This window comes from Lichenostomus cassidix, chromosome 14 (genome assembly GCF_008360975.1).
Source record: "Lichenostomus cassidix isolate B80296 chromosome 14, HeHo_3.0, whole genome shotgun sequence".
Lineage (NCBI taxonomy): Eukaryota > Metazoa > Chordata > Aves > Passeriformes > Meliphagidae > Lichenostomus > Lichenostomus cassidix.
Window position 1 is genome coordinate 5516371 of NC_139495.1, and position 23418 is coordinate 5539788.

Genomic DNA, 23418 nt, shown 5'->3' on the forward strand with positions numbered 1-23418 from the left:
GAGTGCTGGGAGAGCTGAAGTGCAGCAGGATCAGGTTATTTTGTGTGCAGGCTGCATTCCTCACTCTGCTTTTCTTCCTCATTATCAGGAAATAGTGGATTGGTTCAACGCCATCCGGGCAGCACGTTTCCATTACTTACAAGTGGCATTCCCTGGAGCCAGTGACTCTGACGTGAGTGTTCCTGCAGCATTGGTTGGGGTTTTTTGGGGTTTTTTTCCCTTTAGCTCATTTTTAGCATCTTGTTAACAAGCTGGAAGGCTTGGGGAGTGCTCCATCCTTCGGAGCATTCTGCAATTGCTGGGCTGGAATGATTGTGGGGATGCTGAGCCTATGGACAGCACTTGCTCCCAAAATCCAGCCTGGCACCCTGAGCACACCCCTGGCAGTCATGGGAGTGACTCCAGCCCTGCCACGCCTGCAGATGTGTCTCAAAGGGTGTTTCTGCAGGAGCAAAAGCCAAAACAAAGGCTGGAAGGCAGGAAAGAGGAGGGCAGAAGGATGTCAGTGCCATGCCTGAGTTCTCTGCAGCTCAGTGCAGCCTGGCTAATAAATGCCTGTGTTTTCCGGGCGCTGGAGCTGCTAATTGTGTTACCCTTGGCTAATGCAATTCCAGAGGCTGCACTGATGTGCTGCCAACCAGGGCTGTGTGCTGCACTTGCTGTGGAACATCACTGTGCTGCTGGTTGGTGATTACTCCCTGCTACCTCCCTGACTGTAGGTTTTAAAATCTAATTGCATTTCCTGCCTTCTGCCAATTATCTGAGAGGGCTCCAGTCGTGGTTCTGCAGAGTGGCTCTGTCCCTGGCTGCCCCTGCACCCCAAGGAGCCTGGGAGATTCTCCTGCAGGCTGCTGGCTGTGCTGGAGAGCTGCTCCAAGGTGTTTCATGGATGTACCCTCCTCTTCTGAGTGCTGTGGAGGAGCAGGATTGGAGCTCTCAGGCAGAGCTGTGGGCTGGGCTGGGGGTCAGCTGGGTGTGGGTTTTCCTTCCAGTGCCCACCAGTCCCCTCCATCTGACACTGTTCTCCTTTCTGTCCCCTTGGTTGCTCCAGCTGGTGCCAAAGCTTTCTAGAAACTACCTGAAGGAAGGATACATGGAGAAAACGGGGCCAAAGGTAGGATATGAAGCATTTTTCAGTCCCTCCAAACATGACTCTTGCTCTGTAGGGCCCTGGGAAGGGTTTTGTGGTGGGACAAACCAACCCTTGCCTGAGAGGCAAAGCCATAACTCTGGGAATGTGTTTGATGCACTTTTCTCACCTGGGAGCAAACATTAAAAAAATCCCAAACCACATCACAAACCCAATCCCTTTCCTGGCACAGCTGGCCCAGACCTGGCTGTGGTGGCTCATGATGGGCCTGAAGCCATCTGTTCCCAGCTCCCCCAGCCCTTCAGGCTCCTCCAGGTGCTTTGGGTCATGCCTGGCAGGAGAGGAGCTGTGCTGTTCCAGTGTCTAATTCCAGCCTTTCTCGACTCCTCAGCAAACAGAGGGATTCAAGAAGCGATGGTTCACCATGGATGACCGACGGCTCATGTATTTCAAAGATCCCCTGGTAAGATGAAGGTGCCTGGGCTGCCTGTGGGGAATTATCTGCAATACTGCAATAACAAGAGTAATAGCAGTAATAATTACAATAATAATCTGCGGTGAAGTTCAGGCTGGTGGGAGCACCAAGAGGGCACAATGCTGTCACTGCTTGGTGGCTCTGCCTCGTGTCCAGTGTGCATAAATACCAAAAACTCTTTAGAAGCTCTGTCCACAGGATGCTCTGCCTCTGGATTTTGGCTCCCTGGTGTTGATTCTGTATTGTGGGGAGGAGCAGGGCTGTGGGGGTTTGGCTGCTGGGCTGCAGGGTGAGCCATCCTGGCTGCCCGGGATGCAGAGCTCCCTTCACACTCCTGCCTGACTGCTCTGCTGTCTCCTAGGATGCCTTTGCTAGAGGGGAAGTTTTTATTGGGAGCAAGGAGAACAGCTACAAGGTGCTGGAAGGGCTCCCACCATCCACACAGGGAAACCACTGGCAGCACGGGATAACCATTGTCACCCCGGACCGGAAATTCCTCTTCGCCTGCGAGACAGAGGATGACCAGCTGGAGTGGATCACAACCTTTCAGAAAGTTATCAGCCGGCCCATGCTGCCTCAGGAATACGCAGGTGTGTGATCTGGGAGGGCTGGATGTCCTGGGGGTTGGAGGGTGGGGTGGCTGGAGGGGGATTGGGGATGCAGGATGTCACTCCACTGTGAGCAAGGCGGCTTTCACTGCCCTGGGGGATGCAGAGGGTGTTTGAGCAGAGGGAGGCTCCTCCTGGGAGGAGGAGGATGGTGGTTTTTGGTGTCCTTCCCTCTTCACTGCCTCTGGTGTGATGTCCATGCTGCTGTAGGGATCAATCATGTGGTTTTAAGGGTAATTGGAGCCACAGAGCCTCAGCAAGGATCACTGTCAGGGTGGGCTTGTGCCAGGCTGTCACCACCTGCCTGTGCTTGTCCTGCTTCAACTTAATTTTCTCTGTTTTTTCCTTCCAGTGGAAGCCCATTTCAAACATAAACCTTAGCTGGGACTGGCTGGGCAGAGCTGAGGAGCGAGCTTCTGTTTACAACACAACGTGGTTTTATTTGAAATGTTAAAAATAATTAATAATAACAGTAATAATAATAACAATAATAATACTTCCCTTTCCCCTCATCATTCACTTGATCATGTCGGAAGGGCGGCAGTGGAACGTCGGAGAAGATCCTGATCCAACTTGAAATTCAGCTCTGGGGCTGCTCTGTGGGATGGGACAGGTGGCCCTGCCACCCCATCACCCCACACCCGCTGCAAGGGGCGTCCCACCCGGCTTCACCAGGATGGCAGAGACTGTTGGTGGCACATCCCAGGGCAGGTGGGACTTTTCCCCCCACACACAGATCCCTGGGTGCTGGAGCTGAGCATCCCCGCACTTCCAGCTGGCTGCCAGCCCTTTCCAGGGGGGCTGCAGGTCCCCAAGGGGTGACATCCCTGCGGGATGGGAAACAGCCTGGAAACACACGAAATGGTGCTGTGCAAAACGGCTGAGCCTGCCATGGCACCCGGGTAAATGATAAGTACATTATCCCCCTGGGGAGTGGTGGTGATGCTGTACCTGGGTAGGATCAAATAGGATTTAGAAATAGAGGAAATGGGCATCATCAGCCTCGTTAGTGCTGAACGAAGGGCAGGGAGGAGGGGGCTGCAAGGGAGGCACCAAGCCACGAGGTGATGCTGGGGAAGCAGAGCTTTGGGGGCCAGGCCTGTGCTCGGCTCCCTGGGTCATCCTGTTCCATGGTCTGGGGGGCTTTGCCCCATTTGGGGAGCCCAGCATGGAGCTGGGGGTTGAGCTTTATGTGCAGTTTTGTGGACAGGCACCATCAAAGTCTGTCCCAGCTCACTCCCAGCAGGCACATCCCTTCTTCAGACTTGATGGTTGCACTTTTCCCCCCAGTAATTCAATTTTTTTTTGGTTGATTTTTCTTTTCCTGCCAAAAAAAAAAAAAAAAAGCTAAAAAAAAAAAAAGCTGCTTGAAGTGACGTTTCAGCGCGGTGTTGAGCACTGTAATTCCTGCAGTCAGGGCGGGCGGGCTGGGAGCTGCACACCAGGTGCTGGATTTTTACCCAAAAATGAGATTTCCGGCGTCCCCTGAAGGCCCAGCCCCAGCCACGGACCTGTCCGACGCATTTCTTAGGTTGGTTGTGTATCTGAGAGCATCTCATCGGCTGTGTGCATTTGTTCTGTCACTGGTAAGACAACTGTGGTACTAAATGTCATTCGAACCAATAAATTATTATTATGTCAGAGCCGTGGCTGTGTGGTGCTGGGGCAGGGGAGGGAGGTGGGGTTAAAAAGCAGCCTGACAGAGCCCTGGGGCTGTGGGACAAAAGCATCTGCCCCACCCTGGCACACAATGGGTATTATTTGATCTATTATTTGTGTATATGTGTGTATTATATAGTGTATGTTCTATATATTTTCTCTATAATGCTTCTTTATTGAGTGTCTATTGTGTAATGCACACACATACATAAAGGATAGATGGATCTTAGGAATATAGAAATATTTATGAAAGGGTTGTTGATTATTACAGACAACTATAAACTGCATAGTGGATAGAGTACAATATATAAAATATGTGTGTGTATGTATGAGGTGTTCATATGCACACATTCGTGTATAAATGTAGCACTCAGACATACTCAATTTACAAATATATAAGCTAAATGTATTTCATACACCTGTATATGTGTAGAGGCATTTTTATACTTTCAGTTTTATAAAATATGTGATCATATATTATATACACATATGCATGCTTTATATATATATAAACATAAATTTAAGGTGAATATATTGCACATAAACATACATATAGCCACATGCACATGTGTATGCATAACTATAATTATATATTTAACTTATATTTAAGTATTTATATGTTACACACACATTGTCACTCACACTTACTTACCAACCCAGGCATGGCAGCAGGGAGAGGGCAGACAGGGCTCCTTGTTTGTGTTTATAGGTAGCTGTAAAAATTGTTTTGTGTGCATGTATAATTAAGAACATTATAAATTATATGCCATACAAGTACATAATTATTATCTATACAAAAGACTGTTTACATGTGTGTGTATATACATGTATTTTAAATTCCTGGGTATATATTTTATACACACACACACATCTGTTCTGTATATCCTGTTGTAATTATTGAATATAATTCAATTCAGCCTGGCAGGGCTGGTGTTTTGGGGTCAGGATGCATGCAGGGCTCACACTAGGGCTGCTGGAGGCTGCAGACAGAGCTGAGACAAACATAACCTCACACTGGGTCACATATACAGGACACAGGAGGGGACATGTGCTGGACACTGTGGACACCTTACACTGCCTAAGAGGCACATTCCTGGCAGCCAAAAGCAATGAAATGATGTGGTTCTAAACCTCTGCCAAGGTCTCAGATAATTCATTTAATATCTACAGCACCATCCCAGATAGGGAGCTCTTCCCTCAACCTGCTGCAAAGCAAAGCAATCCCCATCTGCTCCAGAAATTCCAATATCCCACTAGAATTATGCCTTTACTGCACAGAAGTGAAGCTGCAGCACTGAGGGCTGGATGACCCACAATAAAATGCAGAGTGAAAAAAACAGCAAGGAAAGTAAAGCTCTGCTTGGGAAACTTTTAGAAAGCAGCAGTATCGCACATCCTGGTATAAAGTGTTTATTTGAGACTTCACAATTAACACAAAGTCTTCCTGTCAATGCCTTTTTTTTTTTTTCTTCATACAGTCAATAAATTTGTATTAATCCCTCCCCCATGCATGATTGCTGTTTATTAATCTAAGCCTTTTTATTTTCATAGTGAAAAAATAAAGCGTTTCCCCACCCTTTCACCTGTTCCCTGTACCAGACGGTGCTGCATTACAGAGGAGATGGAGAATGGCTATGCCTACTGCTGGGGGTGAAGTTACTCCATTATTTATTGATTTATTCTTTTTTTAACAGAAAGTGTTAAATGAATCAATCACCCAAGAAAAATAAATATATCATAAAGAACCAGAAGCTCTGCAGTATCCCTTTTCTTGCCATCCAGCCCAGTTCAAACACATACTCTGCCCACAGCTCACTGCTCCACTCACAGCAACGCCGCCTGCACGTACAGCTGGGAACTTACACTGGCAAAATCTGTTCCAAAGGAGTAGAGCCACAAACCACAGGAGGTATTTTACAAGCCAAATTTTTATACCTAGGCAAGAGAGATCCACCTGGAAGCCAATTACCTGCGTTCCACTGATGGGCTTTTACTCAAGAGCAATTCAACCTTGTGCTTTTCAGGAAGTATTTTTCAGGCTAAACACACGCGTGGGCTCAGCCAGAGCCTGGCCCTGGGGAGAGGGGAAGGCAGGATGAAGGGTGTGCATGTTACTCATGGCAGTGGAAGCAAGTTCTTGTATCAATGTCTCTCGGATGTGCATCTCAATTATGCTGCTCGGCTCGTCTCGCAGTACCTTTGGCACCAGCCTGGCCAATCAATTATTCAATTGCTCCCCCTGCCTTTCGAGATCTTCCTTGGAAGAGGGCAGAGGGCAAGGAGGCTTTGTCAGAACAGAGATGGTATTGGGTAGGCCGTGAAGGACAAGCCCCATGTTTATGGTTTATTGAATGACTGTGCAAAAGGGAATACTGCATCAGAAACCGCAGACTATGTTTAATCAGTCCCCAGCCGCTGGATTGGAAACCCACTAACAACTGCTCCGATTGGTTCGTTTGGCTACTTTTTGTTGGTTTCTTTCTTTTTTTTTTTTTTTACATAAATAATATAGACCGACAGTATAAACATTTCAGCAACCATTTCTAAAAGACCAGAGGAGCCCTTTTAGGAGCCAAGAAACAACTGCAGGATTCAAATTCCAAAAGTGTCTTTGGAGTCATCGAATCATCAGATTTACACGGCACCCAATGACAACAACATTCAGTCGAGCTCGATAGGACTGCTGTCTTCCTGACCATCTTCTGTGTCATCATCTTCCCCAGTTCCCATCAGACTGTTTAAAAGATTTCCTAGAATAAAATACAGGACAGTCAAAATCATTAGTTTTACATTCTCATCTCAAAAACTTGTATCTTCCATCCTGCTACTGCGTAGATTTCTGTAACAAAAAACCCCAAGAGTTTTAAAGTAAAAGATTCTCAGCAAGACATTAGTAATCCCACACTGGTTTCCATTAAGAATATTGATTTGGGAAGCTGTATACCCTTAGCTCTACACTGATACTGTTCCTTCGCTAAGAATACTCTGGAAAAACCCAAAGTCTCATATTTATGTGCTACAGTTACATCCTGAGAGGGGAAAAAAACCTAACCAAAAAAGGAAAACACACCTCCAGCAGTAAAACTCTCAGTCTGCATCATGCTGTAAAAAACTTGTTTGAAATTCACAGGCATCAATTTAAAGGTGCCTGAATTGCTGGAAAGCAAATTACAAATAGTAAAATCATGATGTTCATGTTTTTCATCAAACTTTGGATATAAGTGAATTGACATTTGTTTGTTAAGCTTCAAGTCAGTTTACAAAGAAGCTTAGTTCTCAAGAAAAACATTCAACTTCATTTATATTTTATTCAAGAGCCAGGAAATGAGGGCTGAATTTCTCTATTCCATTTCAGTTATTGTAGAAGGGCAATATTATTTCAGAACTTCCTCTTTGGGCACATTCAGGTTATATTAGCACTGATCAGATCCCTACCAAAGCTCCAGACTTGACTTAAAAATCAGCCAGTGAAGTCTGGGGAAATTAAGCTTTAACACCAGTAAGATGCTTCTTTACATTAGGAAGTTGTATCACAATGTCAAAAATCAACCATGAGAGTCTTTTTAGTGCTTCTCCCTTTCTCAAAGATGAAAAGTCTACAAGCTCCTCTAAACTACTTTCACATGCAACCCATTCATCTTGTATTCTACAGCAGAGGTTGTTTCTACAGGCTATGAAAAGAATTATAAATTCATAAGAACAGATTATCTGTTTCCAGCACAGATGTTTTATCCAAGTTACTGATCAAACTCTGGAGGTACCCACAAGGAGAGCTTACCTAGCAATCCTCCATAGGATGAGGTCTGCTTGGGCGGAACTCCAAAGAAAAGCTGTCCTATTCTATCTAGGTACTGTAAGGACACAAGACAAAAAAATATGTCAATTATTTCATTTACAGGTGGAAATAATATGGGCAGAAATCACCCACACAAGGTAAATCACCAACACCTATCTACAAGTCAGAAAGCTGGACACAATCAGCCATTATTTACTTAATTTAGTGAGTTAAATCCTATTTATGAGCAACTCACCTCATTATACATGGGGTCTCTTTTCAGTGAAGGTTGATACTGTTCACACAATACTGTAAATACTGTTAGTTTTCCTCTAGAAAGGAAACAACCAAAAATGTAATCTCAGTGCACAACTGAAAAGGAAACCAAGAACAACATGACAGAAATCAGACTGTACCCATCGACTGCCAACAAGAGAAACCAGATGAAGTTTAGCAGTGGTTGCACAAAGGGTGGACCCTTCTCTATTGAAGGATGTTTCTGTGTGTATGTCGTAAAAACAACTGATGCGCTGGTCTTATTTTTTAAGCAGAGAAATCTGAAAAAGGAAAGAGAACGGGGCAAGTTAAAAACAGGGCAGAGAAATGGTTTCACCCACAGAAAGAAAAAGGGAAGGCAAAAGCTCAATAATCTACATCACTTGTGCACAGAGGCCATCTCAGGCTTGAACTGATGGCAAAATCCAACAGGCAGGGATGTACATCTTTGGGGGTGGTTTGGCCATCAGCTGAGGAAGGGGGAAATCACTACTAGAACACACTGTGAAATAGGCAGGTTGGGAGGGAAAACAGACATTAAATATTAATAGAATGAGTTTAACCAGGATCTAAGCAGATTGTGCACAGGATGGTTACTAAAAGAGAGCATCAATTTAATCAAAATGTGGAAAGGCTGGCTACCCCGTAATTCACATTAAACATGATATTGCATCTACTGGTCCAGGGTTTACTATGCTGAGTTAAAAACTGAATTAAGGACCACTTCATCCCCAAACACATTTCCTTTCAGTATGTATCTGCCACTGTTTGTTGATTCTGTCATTCTATTCCACTTAACATAATGTGGCATCAGGACCACTAACAGCTTGACACACATGCCTAAAAGTCTCATAATAAAGCAGCACTTCGAGCTCCCAAGCCATTTGTCCCCAACAGATCGATCTCCCAAACAGATCAAATCCTTGTTCAGGTCCAGTTAATTTAACTGGCAATCTCTGCAAGTCCATTGGCCTAACAGGCCTTTATCTGGGACAAATGCTGTCAGCAAGCACTAGGAAGGCTGCCACAAGCCATCTCATTTTTGATGGCAGCCTGGCCTCTAATTCTGCACCCTCACATGCACAAGGGCTTGGGGCTCTTTTGCCTCACTGCTAGCAAGGAACTGCAATTATTTTCATTAGAGTTTAAACTGCTATGTAAGGGGATTTAGCACCGTATTTGACATATAGGCCAGAAAAGGATGCACTAGAAGTGCTGTATAAACACTGAAGAAATAATCTCTTACTTTTAACTTCTCCACAGAACTTCTCCCCCTCCAGAACAAAGCACCCTAGAATTATTTAGGAGTCCTGCACATACTGGATTTCCATAAAGGATTTGCTGCTGCTCAAAATCACAGCAATCTATAGCAACCAGCTATGGAAAGCAGGACAAATCTGACATGACAGCTCACTGCTGCCAAAAGAAAGACAAACTTGCTCTCACCTCCTCCCTCTCCCCCAACACCTACTCTCTCCCTGACTCCCTGCCACACAGTCCTGTCTCCACCTCCTCCTCAGACTCCTCCATGAGCTCCTTTCCCTGACTGAAGAAAGCCATCAGCTGATTAAACACAGTAAAATTGGCTTTGTCAACCTTTATTTTACATGAGCTCTGCAAAAGCACATAATAGCTTGCATTCCCACCTCCTACAAAATAAATGCCTAAAATGAGAGCCAGCAGCAACTCTGTCAAGGCAAGAGCCATCAAGCTGCTGCTCATGGACCAGGCTGACCATGAAAAGTTGTCTGTTAGGACCTGAGTGAGAGCAAGTACTGTGCTAAAGATAAATATAGGGCCTGCTTGGCTCCAGTCTTTGTAAGAACATATAAGCCCTAACAAGACATAAAGTGGTGTTAACAAAGCTAAGAATTGTGCTTTCAGGGTTAAACAGATTACATTCATTCTTCAGGCAATTAACATAGTTTCAGGTTTTGACCTTAATAGATTTTGGTTTTTTTTCCCTCCCCAGTCTGACGAATTTAACACATCAGTTTTCAGACAGTTTTCTCCTGTTGTTGTTGTTCTGGCCAGTTTCACAGTTTCTTTTGCAAATTTAACTGTGTGGTGAAATTAGATTGGTCCCACACAGAATGTCATCTCAGCAAAATGCCTGAAAAGAAGTTTAACACCTACTGTAGTACTGCCTGAGCTACAAACATGTCCACCTCACTGCGGTATCCGCGGGACGAGGAGTATTCCACCAGCATATTTGCACAGCCCTCACCATCTGTGGAGTGCAAGAAGTGATACCGAGATTCACTATAGTTTTGCTCTGGAAAAAGAAAGAGAAAAAGGCTTTTAAGAAATCAGTTCAGCATACCTGAATGTAAAACCAAATTTATTCGGTTTGTAGTTTATTAGGTGGTAAAAGAACAAGAGTTACAGGCTGGTGTATAAACAAGAAAGCTAGTAAATAGTCTGTAAGCTACAATTTATAAAGGGAGATAACAATGAATTTTATCCTAAATATATTGAACAACTGCTATTAAATACAGTTTACTCAATTACAGCTAATGCAGGTTTGAACTTTGGTCATATTATTTTATCCAACTGAATGCTGACATTTCATGTGTTATGATCAGTGTTTAGGAGAGGAATCAAGGAATTCCATATTAGACCATGTGCACCAAGAAGTCAAACAGCAGCACCTTCAGCATCCTTTCATTTCCTATTTTAGCTTAGCCCACTCTTGCTAGCAAAATTAAAATCATTTCCATATGTTGAACAGAACAGCAATTATACAGGAAAAATTGTGTAAGAAATGGCAATGATTTGTTAGAACATGAAGCAAAAGATCGTGCAAAATCACTGCAATGACAAAACTGGATAGCTGCTAATCTTTTTGAATTTGAAAGCTTTGTTTTAAAAATGTGAGCCTTTTGTGATGGAACTCAAAAAGCTACAGACTAAGAAAATGTAGGCATTTTGCCCTTCAAGAGAACAGCGAGCAGGCAGCTACAAAATGGGGACTTTTACTTTCAGAATGCAACTGTTTCTTATCCTAATTGTAGCAGCCTCTAACTTGAATGCTGTGAGAAAAATCCTCCCTTTCTGGCTGGCAGCAGCCATCAGGCTAACATAAATCCCAGGAGAGCAGCTAGGGAATTGCCTATGGCACACAGAGAGGCTGCAGCATTGACCATTATTGGGTCAGGCTTGTTATATGAAACCACTGTCAACACTTGGCAGCTACTGAAAAATGTAAAATAAACAATCATCTTGCACAGTTATCCACGAGAAACCACAGAAGAAATGGCATGTATTCAACTGTTCTCAATCACCTTTGCTATGTTTTGAACATAAGACTGTAAATACTGGCTATCATCCACAATTAAAATAATTATTTAGAGCATTTTGTGTTTCTCTTACATCCCATCACCAGTGATAAAATGGCTCATAAATCAAAGGCAACAGCATTCATTCCAGAATAACCCTGCTGGCCAACTTCTCATAAAGTACTTAATTACAGTCCAAAGACTGTTTTGGATGCCAGGTGATGTATTTCAATCTTTGTCATGTTTATCCAGGATTTAAAAACAAAAACACTTGCCAATGGAAATCTCTGCTCCCCAGCAATTTTCCTCCTAATGACACAATCAAACTACCTCAATGTCTGAAGGATCAACCTGCCTTTTACAAAGAGCCTTACAGCAGTTGTGTTTTGGACTTTGCACTAATATAGAGCTACAGACTCTTTTTTTTTTTCCTGTTAGTAATATTAATAAGACATTAATGCAAAAGTCAGATAACAGCAGAATTCAATTAATCATTTCCATCTCAGCTTCCTTAGATTATTCCCAAAGCAGATCTCTCATAACATCTTGCTTTCAACATTTTCAAAGGGAAACACAGAAAAGCCAGTTGATTTTTCTTACCTTTCCACAGGGTAATAGCTAGTAACTGGTGTAGTTTTGGATGTCCAAGTTTTCCTGATCCCCCACTGGACCATTTTAGTGCTCTGGATACAAAAGCCACTCTTTCGGGAGAATTTGGATCCATTAAACTAAACAATTTAGCCAAGTTTTCTAGAAGCAATAAGGTACAAAAATATTTAGCATTAAGAAAAATAAGATAACCTGCTGCTTCTAATGCATCTATAAGATCCATCTTTCAGACAGGCAGCAGAGTTAGTTCCAAGCACACCCACAAAGTCATCAGGAACCCATTACTCTCTAACAAAGTTTCCCCCAGCCCATTTATATGGGGAAGGCAACCCTTAGCCATGTTGGGAATACATCCAAAAAGGATTGCAGCTTTCAAGACTATTAACAACAGTCACTGTGAAGGGAAAACACAACTAAATGCCATCAAACCAAGAGCAAAGGTCACCTCACCTAAAAGGTCTTCTGCTACTTTTGCATCCGATTTCTCCAAAGACTCCAAAACCAGCATGGACAGATCAGCAGCACTGTTTTGCTATAAAACAGACAGATACTGGCAGTGATGAATGTGTCAGAGCATAAAAAGAAGCATCAACCAGAATGCTGGCAGCAGCAGATTTAATGCTTTTATCAACATCTACAGCTAGGGCACAGTATCAAGTCTCAGCCTTCCTGATAAAAAAATTATAGTAGTTTGATGGCATCAAAGAGAAGCCTCCAGGAAAGCAGAACACAGGCATTGTCTGGATGCTCACAAACACTCCTGCTGCATGTTCCAGCTTGGCATAATCCTTCTTTGTGGAGAAAGGCTCAACAAAGAGATAAAACAAAAGATTACAATGCAATTACCCCAAACATTTACCACTGAGAACTCACTATTCATGTCTCCACATCTTGGGAGTAACAACCCTCTGCCCCCACCCCAAACTACACACACAAAATCAGTGACTTACCTGGTTGTGACTGAAGAACAGTAAAGCCCCTGAATACATTAGTTCTCTTGCTTCTGCATGTTTTCCTTGTGACATATACCTGAAACAATAGCAAAGCCATTATAAAAATTACCACTAAGTTAGTTGTGTATGCTTAAAGTTACCTATATTAAAGGATTAAAAGATTGCTAAAATTTAAATACTGATAACAAGGGATTTCTTTTTAAATCAGGTTAGTTTCAATAATGATGTAGCTTGAACTGCAAGTTGCAATTTATTTTTTGCTCCTGACCTGATGGAATAAAATGAAGAATATAAGAATGAAAACAGAGAGCTACAAATCTGATTGGGGCTGGAAAAAAGGAAAGGGAATGAACTCTGGACTTCATCTGAGCTAAATAAGCCAATGCACTAAGCCTCTACCAAAGTCATTCCAGTGAAACCATTTTTGGAATAACTCCTGGGGAGCTCCCTGATCTAAGTCTCTCTGACCACTCCAACTCTGCCAGGGGACATCAGCCTGTCCTAGTCCTGTGCTGAGCCAAAGGAGCTCATCTCTCACAGGTTTGAGAGTAAGACAAGCACAGCCAGCAAGACTCACCATGCAACACTTTAAAAGAAACAAAATATAATGCTTCAAAACACACCTTCTGCCTTCCTCACTTAAGAGTTAACAAAGAAATAAGGGATAAAAGAATTTGTTCCCAGTGGTTACCTCAGAACCTCTTACCACAGAGCTGTGATTGCAGCCTTCTGCACATCATCACTGTCAGTAACCACAGCTCTCCCAGTCACAGCTCTAGATTATAAACACTGCATTTCCCATAAAATGTGAAGTTCTCTCACAGTTTAGGTGTGGCAGAGTTTCCAAATTCCATTTCTCTAAACTGCTACTCAGAAAGTCTGTGTTCTCAGTGGCTGATTTGCTCATACCAGCAGAGATAAGGGTCAGCTCTACCCCTCTGTCTTAGCACTTGCAGTGTTTGGTTTGTCCTCTGTGACACACCTGGCTGGGCTGTGCCTGTGTCACCCCTTTCTGTTCCTGGGGCTCAGGGCAGGGTCCTGGGGGAACCCTTGAGCAGGGGATGAAGGTCCCTCTGCTCCTGAAGTCCCCAGGTGCCCCGAGCTCTTCCAAAGCCCAGAAGTCCCCATGGGATAACAGAGGTGGTTCTGAGGGTGAAGCATTCAGGGGGTGGTGGCACAGCAGGACAGTGTGGCCATGGGGGGTCACACCAACCAGAGGGACAACCAGAGGGAGCAGTGCATCCCAAAACTCTCGTGCTGTGCCCCAGATTCCTGTCACATGTGACAGCTCCGGGGACAGGCCCTTCTGGTGACATCACACAGACAACAAACAAGGGAGGAGACACTCCTCCCATCCTGCTCACCAACTGTGAGACACCCCAAGGTCTTCCATCCAAAACAGAACCGAAATAATGGAAGGCACGATGGTGGTGTTTTGAAATAATCCTCAACAACTCAGCTCTGCAATCACCATGGTAAATGTTCTGCATGTGAGTCAAATGAATCTGCAGCTCCAACATTTTTATGGTTGGGCTCACATCCAGGTTTGCTTCAAGGAGTTGGACTCAGCGTGAATCTACTTCCAGTAGATTCACAATGATATACAGAAGCTCCTAATCTGGGAATTATTATAGAAGATACTAAAAGATGCAGAAAACAATTTTACAATATAAAATACGTTTTAAAGACTTAGTTTTTCAAGGAACTTTTGTTAGAAAAGTTGTTTAATAAAAATAAATATTGATGACATTTCTCTAAGTGGCATTTAGAACAAGAGAAATCCTGAAACATATTATTCATATCAGGAAAATTACCTACAAGCATCAGGGAAATAGAAATGGATGTAAGAAGAGTTCAGCCCAGCCAGCCAGTGGAGCAACAAACACTTTTACAGCTCAGGTGTGTTTGGGGAGCTCAGGGTTAGTCAGGAACAGAAGTTTTCCACCTGCTCTACGGATCACGGAGGGATAATAAGTCTGCAGGAGGCAGGCTTATGGTAATCTTTCCTCCTCCACTTCTTCCCCTCCTCCACCCTAAAATACATCTCAGTGCATGAAACTGAGTCAGTATTTCAAGTTTAACCTCTGACAGATAAGACAATGTTTTACAGGCCTGTGTGTTTTTAAAAGGAGTAAGCACTAGCTCTCCCAATGACAGTTCCAGAGCTGAGATCATGCCAATCCATGTTAATGTGTCTCTGAAAACATGCTGATTTTTATCACGTTTTACAGAGGATTGACAAGACTATCCAGACATACAAATGTCACCTTTTCCTTTAACTGAACACATCCTTTCACTTGCATTTAAAATGGAAAAGGCAGGACTTTTCATTCCAAATTAATTCAGGGAGGCTTGAGTATGTGAGTTAATACATCCAGAAGACTGGAGGAGAAGTGACCTCCTGAGCCAAGACTTCTCACACCACTGCAGACACCACATCACATAATCCCTACTATAAAATAGGCCAGGCTTTGTCTTAAATTTAGATTTATTCTCAAATACAATTTAAGTCTTAAGGCCTGGATGCTGCCTTGCTGATCCCATCAGAGGGGTTATAGAAGAACAAACTGATTTAGTGTGATGGTGCTGGTACAGGGCAGGGCAGGGCAGGGCAGGCTGTCTGATGCACACTGGGAGCACAAGTAGGATTATACACCAAGGACTTTCTTCCCCACTTTCTTCCATGACTGCTATTTTTCTGTGCTTACTCACAGGCCTGTTCTCATCCTAACTCAGACGAGGTTGGAGGACAGGAGACACAAGACACAGGGCAGGGACAGTGTGTCCAGTTTTGGACCTCTCCAAGAAAGACACTGAAAGGATGGAACATGTCCAGAGATGGGCAGTGGAGCTGATGAAGGGCTCAGGAGTCTGACGAGGAGCAGCTGAGGGAGCTGGAGGGGCTCAGCTTGGACAAAAGGAGCCTCAGGGGGAACCTTTTCCTCTACAACATCTGAAAGGAGCTTGGAGCCAGGTGCTCTTTTCCCAGGTAATCAGTGACAGAACGAGAGGAAATGGTTTAAGGGGAAATTCAGATTTGACATTGGGAGAAATTTCTTCACAGAAAGGACTGGAACTGGGCCCAGCTGCCCAGGGAGGTGGTGGAGTCACATTCCCTAGAAGGGTTCAAGGAACAACCAGATGTGGCACTTAGTGCCACTGAGCAGTTGACAGGTGGCGAAAAGCCAAAGGTTGGACCTGATGACCTCAGAGCTCTTTTCCAACCTAATTGATTATTTGAAGGCAATTTTCCATGCCATCCTCTCCCAGCAGAACCACAAGTAAACAAAGCAGGGACCAACTAAGGAAGCCCCTAAAACAATCACCTTATTCTGCACACCTGCAAGCAAGGGGCTACATTTTAAATTCTGATGAGAGAAAGGGTGACTCCTGCAACTTGCAGTGGGTGTGAAAAATGAAGCCTAAAAAGGCCTTGCAATAAAAACAATTTTCTAAGTAACATTTCTGAACAAATGCCCAAGCCTGCTCTACTTAGTCACTGTCACGTACACAAATACTACACCAATGGAATTTAATCCAAAAAGCTCCTCCGTGCAGGCCATTCTGGTCACCCTGAGCTGTCCCTTTCTGACCGCGACACCAGGCTGCCCGTGCCGTGCAAACAACCAACCTCCACACCCTGAAGCTGTCACCGCGCGTTCTCCTGACATTGCCAGGAGCTGCCAGCGCAGGGCTGTGCAGGGCTCAGCTCCAGGGTGGGCACGGGGCACACGCCAGGGGACACCCCGAGCCATCCCGCCGGGCGGGGGCTCACTCGGCCTGCCCGGAACGCGGGGCCAGCGAGAGGTGTTGGGGGACGGCGGGGCGACATTCCGCTCAGCCCGTGACCTCTGGGCAGCGTGACGCAACACCCCCGCGTGTCACCGCACGGGGCCCGGCCCGGCGGGCAGGGAGCGGGCCGGGACCGGGTTGGCCTCCAAAGCCCGGCGCGTAGCGGCTCCCCGCGCCGCTCTCCCCCTGACGGAGCCGGCGGGGCTGAGGGAGGTGACGCGCCGGGCCGGGCCGGGCAGGGAAGGCAAGGGAGGGGAAGGGAGGGGAAGGGAGGGGAAGGGCTGACCCTGCAGCCGCCGCTCCCCGGCCCGGCCCGATCCCCGCCTGGGCCGCCGCCGCGCGCCCGCCCCACCCCGCCCCCCCGCGGGCCAATCAGCGAGCGGGGCGTGGAGATGGACAGGGCCGGCAGCCAATGGGGAGCGGCCGTGGGCGCGGCGGGCGGCAGAGGAGCGAGTGCGTGGGAAGGCTCTGGAAGGCCGGGCGGGGGAGGGGCGGCGCGGCGGGCCCGGCGCGGCCCTACCTGAAGAAGAGCGTCCGGTACATCTGGTGCGCCTCGTAGTAGTCACCCTTCTCGACGCTGGCGCGCAGCTTGCCCTCCACGCGCTGCACGCCGCCGCGGTTCCTGCCGCCGCCGCCTTTCGCGGCTTCCTGCTCCGCCGCCATGATCGCCGCCGCCATCAGCGCGGAGGACGGGGAGGGAGGCGGGGGCCGGGCGCATGCGCACGCAGCCCCGGCGCCCCGCTGCCCGGCTTCCGCCCGTTCGGACGGCAGCCCGCGAGGCTCAGCCCGCGCTGCTCCGCGGCCGGGCAGCGCTAACGGCGCGGCGGGGCTGCGAACGGCGTTAGAGGAACTCCGACCGACCCTGGAGGCACAACAGCACGGGGAACGGCGGGAGAACAAACTAAAATAGCTCAGGAAAGGGGTGATGGAGCGCAGCCAGTCAGACTGGCTGCGGAGTGCTCCGGCTCAGGGTTACAGGCAAGGCGGAGGGAATTAAACCATCTCCCCCCATTTCACACAGCTGATAGTCATCCAGCAACGACTCAATTCTGCTTTTCTTCCAAATCTCCGGCTGTGGTATTTATCAAGCAGCCCCACACTGCTCCTGGCTCTGCCCCTTACAGCTTTGTCACCCTGCCCCTTGAAATCCCCCCACCCCTACCCATCTGGGAGAAATTTTGAAATCATAATCTTTTCTCACTTATTTAAGCAGCTGGAAAAAAATACAGAAAAGAAGCTTTATTTCTTGTTTCAAGTATTACATGCACTTTCAAAAATTAAAACTCTTTATTTAAACATCTCAATAGCATCTTGTCAGTTTGGAGGCAGCAAAGAATAACAGACATTTTGAAAAGCATTTACAAAAATACATTGCACAAAGTCCTATCTTGCTTTTTTAAAAATAAGTTAGTGTTATTCAAAATATTCCCCCCCTCCAGCTACCTAATTTCAATTTATACAGGATAATTCTAATTTTAAATATGTAACCTATAATATGAAAACACCTGTACATGTGTCATCTACTCCTCTGCGTAGGCCATAGGTTCTGTCTCTAGGTCGAGTGAAAAACAGTTCTTCACATGGAGACTTTTGTATTTCAAACATTCGAGGACTGTTGTGCAACATACATAACTCAATTCAGAAAACCAGTCAGCAGGTCCGTGTGATAACAGTTCTGTGTAACTACAAAATGCACTAGAACAGCAAGATAAAAATTCTGCATACAAGTAAATTGCAGGAATCTTTTCCGAAAAGGATCTTCAAAGCAGCAAGGCTAAGGGGGGCAATATGCAGTTTCATCCCGTTCTACGTGGAAATGTTGTTCCCAAGAGCAACTCTACTCATCTTGGTACCCAGCTAAGGCTTGTGGGAGGATCAGGAATGCCCGTGTTTGCACACAGCAGCGCTGAGCTCAAATCCCTCTTGTAAATGTGACGCAGCAAGAATTACTTGAGGCTTGTTTTCCACGCAATGAATTCTCACAGTACAGCATTTATGGAGTATAACAATCAACCAGTCTAAGGAAATCTTGTCCCAAAGATATCTCTTTTGACAAACTAAGGTAGTTCAAATTGCTGTAGAGCAGTGTTTACTGAGCAATTTAGCAGGCTTATCAGCTCTGAGCCACTCAGTCAGTACATCAAGGTCGATTTGGAATTGACACTAAAAAAAAAAAAAACCCAAAAAACAAAAACTGGCCAAGTTGCCATGGTAAAAACCCTTAAAATAACTTCAGTTATTTAAAGTTATCCCTGACTTTTAGAGCAATTCACGGCCACAAATTACAGTAAAGCATTCTCAGTCGCTGGTGTTTAAACTGGTTTTGGTTGTGTTAGCTTTCCCTGACGGTAGTATTTATTAAATTCAACATGTAGCAAAGAAGCCCTTTTGGATCCACCAAAAAGGTCAAAACCAACTGTCAACTGAAGGACACCTTTAGCCACAGTCAAGTGTTCAAAATGTACCACAGTTTTTGGCTTATGGTGCCAAGCTTGCAAAAGTATGCAGTTAAGTCCTGGATTAAAAAAGAACAGATTCCTAGTTGCAGAAAGTGTGGTTTATTCTTTTAAAAAAACCTATACATTCATTTGTAATAAAATATTTGTGTCACCTGTTTGCCAACTGGGCTTTATGAACCAGAGCTGTTTGCATGCATTATTTCTCTCAGCATGGACACAAATAAGAAGCGAACCGGCAATTACAAGCTGAGCCTTAGAGCAAACAAAAATTGGGTTTTATACATTTCTGCTGACAGTCTTCTGCCTTTATCAGAGGATCAATAGTTCTGCAGTGGGTATCTTGCAGATACAGATTCCAGTGTTGTAGGCTTCCCAGTATATACAGATTAGGAACAAAATGTACAAAGCAGCCACCCCCAGCTGTAGTGTGGATTACTCGGCAGGTTTCCCGTGCACTCTGAACCGATAAAGGCAGGTATACTCTGCATGGCCCCAGTTAGAGAAAATCCTCAGCTCCACTATTTGGAATGCATCTTCATTTTTCTCCTGGAGAAGGAAAAAGCAAACACACAAACCAGTGTTAGGGTTTTGGTATAAACAGCTGCAACTGAAGGTTTCTTAGGTTCCTAAAAGTACCATCAGTCATTAATAACTAAGTTATGCCTTGGGAATTTTCTGTCCCTTCCTTGCCTTACAATTATTTATAAGTGAGTCTGAAGCAGCATGGAACAGGACTCTTCAAATATTTAGCAACTTCCCACCATTTGTGTCCACAGGGCAACAAACTTTCCTCCCCTATTACCTATTTAGACAATAGGTTTTGAGGCAGAGGTAGATATTTTCTACCTCAGCTTCTACAGTGCCCAAATAAGAACAAGGCCTTTTCCCATTGCTGCTCACTGTAATCAAAAGTGTAGGTAAAAAAAAAAAAAAAAAAAAGTACCTTTCTCCTGACACTTTAAATCTTATAATCCAGACTTACCGTCACTGGAAACATCTGCAGTGGTTCTCCCTCTTGATCATACACATACTCTCCTAGAAGCTTGCCTTCTTCTTGATATTCATCATCCAGGCCCTGTAACAACAGGATAAAGATTTTTGCTTCCATCAAATTTCCAATCGAACCCAAACTAGAAGCATGTCTACACAACAAAGTATCAAGAGACAGCACCTGGAGGTCTATCAAGCCAGGATCAGAATGTTTCCCATGGAATTTAAAATTCAAGCACGGCTCTGTATTCTAGTTTCCTGCCATGTAAATAGTTGTGCTGTTTGTATGTTTTCATGGTCAAAACCCTTAATTTCCATGGCCAAACCCTTATCACAGTACAATATAAACTGCTCAGGACAAACAATAAGAGAATATCAAGGCTGAAACCAAGATTCAGATGCTTGCAGGTGACTGTTTAAGCATTTAGAAAAGGTTGACAAAAAGTTCTCAGATACTATAACTATACTCTGTCGTAGCCTGAGGTCTCTTCTGTTCTGAAATCCTGCCTACACAGGCAGGATTTCAGAACAGTGCTGGGTAAAATGAATTTTAAAAAATTTAAGGCACATCACAGATAAGATGCAAAGACAAAAATGGGAGGGATAGTGGGCGTAGAGAAGAAGGGGAGGAAGGATGAAACAGTGTATGAAAGAACTAGACCAAATAAACCATTATCTCCCTCCAAAAGTGTTTACTACTGTATAAAGCACGAGTAAAAAACAACTCACCCAAAATTAGTTGCAACACTTCTTATTCCTAATCTCATAGCTCATTAAAAACAGCAATTTTTAGGAGCAATGAGTGAAAGAGTATATCATCCTCTTAGCTGTCCTCCCTCAAGCTATTATTTTCCAAGGTATGTAACATAAATATTCTTTATGTGTACAAACATCACCTTAAACTCAGAGACAGACTTACATATACTGCAAAATTCCTAGGAGCACTGGTGATATTTCCTGTTGGTGAAAGAGTTTTTGGTATGTGTTCCAATGTAAAGGCAGTTGGATAGATCTTCATGGAAAGTCTCACCACAAGATAGCCCTGTGATCCTTTGAAAGCCCAGCAGTTTCCTGGATACATGTCCGGCTACACAGAAGGAAGAAGAGAACAAGATGGGACATAACAATAAAAACAATGCTACAAGTGTTTTGTAATTTTTTTTATTGTGATAAAGAGTTGTAATGAATTCTGAATTATTAGGGACAGTCTTAGTAAAGGGCAGAAATAGTCTCCTCAGTGGAGCTCTTCAGGAAGACACCACATCCACCTGAGCTAACAGTGGTGTTTTGAAGATCTACCTTGAAGATTATTTCTCAACAGAAACCCTCACAGTCCTCACACTTTGCACAAGGTCCAATGCACCACCCAAGCTTCCTGTGAGTCTTAATTTTGCTGGAGTAAGACTTAAGCTAGGACTACCAGAAGAATCCCACTCTTGGGAACATAGCTGGAAGTACCTGTGCCCCCAGTTATATTACAGAGGTACACCCAGTATCCAAGGAGCCATCCAAACCACTCAGCACAAAATAACATTGCTGCCTTTGTTTATGTGGCCTTTAATTACCTGAATCACCACTCTGGGAGACTGAGAGAAGTACCACAGAGGAATTCCAAAGAGGCTAATTAATGCTGTCTTGGTCTCATAGGTTTCAGAACAGCGAGTACTCAGAATGCTGCCACCTCAAAAAAGATACATCAGGTTAGCAGAAATAAAAATCTTCAAGAAAGAATGAGTAATTAAGGCAGAGATTTATGTAAAGCTTAATGAATACCAGATTAAAGATATTGTTAAGATCTAATAATTTTCTGGGAGTACAATGCTTCTATCAAGTACAATGTTATTTTAAGAACGAACACGTTAAATGTTTTTCATTTCTTTCTTATCCAGCTGCAGACATGTTGAGAAGTATTCTATTCCTGTCCATGCACTCCTAGGCTGATACACAGCCCTGCAAACACCATCACAGACTGCACTAATCTTATGATCAAGCAACACACAAGAATACTCTACTAACCTTTACTCTCTGTTTTAAGATTTCTAGTAAATACTGTTAAGAGCATGACTAGTAAAAATGGTGTTTCCTCTACTATTTACCTCCAGATTCCAAGGCGAAATCCACCATCCCAGTCTTGTCTTGAGAGTAGAGTTTCAGTGCATTATTTACAATAATCTGTGCTTGCTACAGGTGTGTACATACAAGAGAATAGAAGTAGAAATATTTTAATAAGATCAAGTGATAAAATAATTGATATATACATATCTGTGAAGTTGCAAGCATCTTTTTGAGATGCTGCCCTTCATCACAAGTCTTTGAAGGCTTCTGTCAAGACAGAGGCCACTTTTAATGCATGGTTCTCTGTCTCAGAATACAAGCTCATACTACATCTTGACTGCTGTTTTCTTTAAAAGCTGCATTCTTTCTTCCCAATATCCTGAGCTGCATTTCTTTGGTATACTTGTTTCTTGGGAATTCTTCAATTTTCAAGATAGCACACTTTGAAAAAACACAGATGTTCACAACAGGCAACAAGCAGTGCTGTAAGAATACACTCAATAAAGCATTTACTGTAGTTCTCCTCATTTTAGTTAATGTTCCTGACATCTCTTAAATACATTAACATTTATGTTGACAGTCATGTTCCACAAAATGTCCATAAAAAAAACTCTTTCCAGTTTTACCTGAACTTTTGAGGTAAAGTTTTGAGTTAAACTCACTCACCTCTTCTGTGATTCCAGAAATCCCTGCGTTAGTTACAGCACTTGTAACTACTTCAGATGTTACTTTTTGGTTTGTGACAGACATATGAAGTGTAATATTCTTGAGGATCTGCAACTCAAGATCCCGCAACGAAGTCTGCAGATCCCTTTTGCTCACAAAATTGGAGGTGAGCCACTGGAGAAGTGATTCAGGAAGGTCTTCTTGATGATCACCAAAAAGCATTAGCTTGACAGATTCTTTGACCTGGGCATCTACCTAGAATATGTCATTAACAATTATAATTATTAGTTTTTATAAATATGTATATAAAATATACAACAGGCACATAGCTAGACCATATTTGAGCATTATCACAAGTCAGTATTTAAGTCAAAGTTGATAATCCCATATCAATACTGTTGTATTTTGTTGGCTTCATTCCAGTCAGACCTTTTAAAAGGCTTCAAAAGAACTTAAGCACGATTTTTTAAAAAACTCTAAGATAACAAACCTAACTTGCTTTTATATTGTTTCTTTTCCATATTCCATGGGTTAGCAAAAAAAAAAAATCAGCAGCAAATACAGAACTGCTACTACATCATAACTTACAAGCAAACCCCTGCCATTGTAGAAAACAAGCAATTAACTCCTGTGTAGTAAAGTGTTATGCACTAGTGGAAAAATTCACAGTAACACTACATAGAACACCATCATTCTTTAAGATTAATACTACTCCCATGTCACTGATTAGAGT

General features: G+C 44.0%; 3 protein-coding genes across 16 annotated transcripts in view; 1 reads left to right on the forward strand and 2 right to left on the reverse strand.

Annotated features, from left to right (window-relative positions):
• The window catches only part of ADAP1 (ArfGAP with dual PH domains 1), a 48290-nt gene extending 44476 nt beyond the window's left edge, over positions 1-3814 (forward strand). Inside the window, exons 7-11 of the mRNA XM_085074623.1 lie at positions 89-172; positions 1052-1114; positions 1482-1553; positions 1927-2155; positions 2526-3814. Of these exons, the coding sequence (XP_084930749.1) occupies positions 89-172; positions 1052-1114; positions 1482-1553; positions 1927-2155; positions 2526-2554 (477 nt within the window). The 3' untranslated portion in view covers positions 2555-3814. The remainder of the gene's footprint in view (positions 1-88; positions 173-1051; positions 1115-1481; positions 1554-1926; positions 2156-2525) is intronic.
• A 1412-nt stretch (positions 3815-5226) lies between these two features.
• Positions 5227-17262, reverse strand: GET4 (guided entry of tail-anchored proteins factor 4). Of its 2 annotated transcripts, none has more exons than XM_085074624.1 (9): positions 17036-17262; positions 12721-12799; positions 12221-12302; positions 11762-11911; positions 10020-10158; positions 8024-8164; positions 7864-7939; positions 7611-7683; positions 5227-6582 (listed from the first exon to the last, which is right to left on the reverse strand). In XM_085074624.1, the coding sequence occupies exons 1-9, from the start codon at positions 17191-17193 to the stop codon at positions 6494-6496; spliced, it is 987 nt and encodes a 328-aa protein (XP_084930750.1). In that variant the 5' UTR covers positions 17194-17262; the 3' UTR covers positions 5227-6493. The 2 variants fall into 2 exon arrangements, with proteins under 2 accessions (XP_084930750.1, XP_084930751.1); XM_085074625.1 differs by lacking the exon at positions 17036-17262 and adding an exon at positions 16296-16360.
• Positions 17263-17739: 477 nt separating this feature from the next.
• Positions 17740-23418, reverse strand: part of SUN1 (Sad1 and UNC84 domain containing 1) — a 33897-nt gene continuing 28218 nt past the window's right edge. For all 13 annotated transcript variants that reach the window (XM_085074610.1, XM_085074620.1, XM_085074618.1 and 10 more), the window contains 6 exons: positions 22686-22936; positions 22061-22145; positions 21530-21645; positions 20884-21051; positions 19957-20049; positions 17740-19520 (listed from right to left, as the gene is read on the reverse strand). In XM_085074610.1, coding sequence (XP_084930736.1) covers positions 19407-19520; positions 19957-20049; positions 20884-21051; positions 21530-21645; positions 22061-22145; positions 22686-22936 — 827 coding nt within the window. In that variant the 3' untranslated portion in view covers positions 17740-19406. The remainder of the gene's footprint in view (positions 19521-19956; positions 20050-20883; positions 21052-21529; positions 21646-22060; positions 22146-22685; positions 22937-23418) is intronic.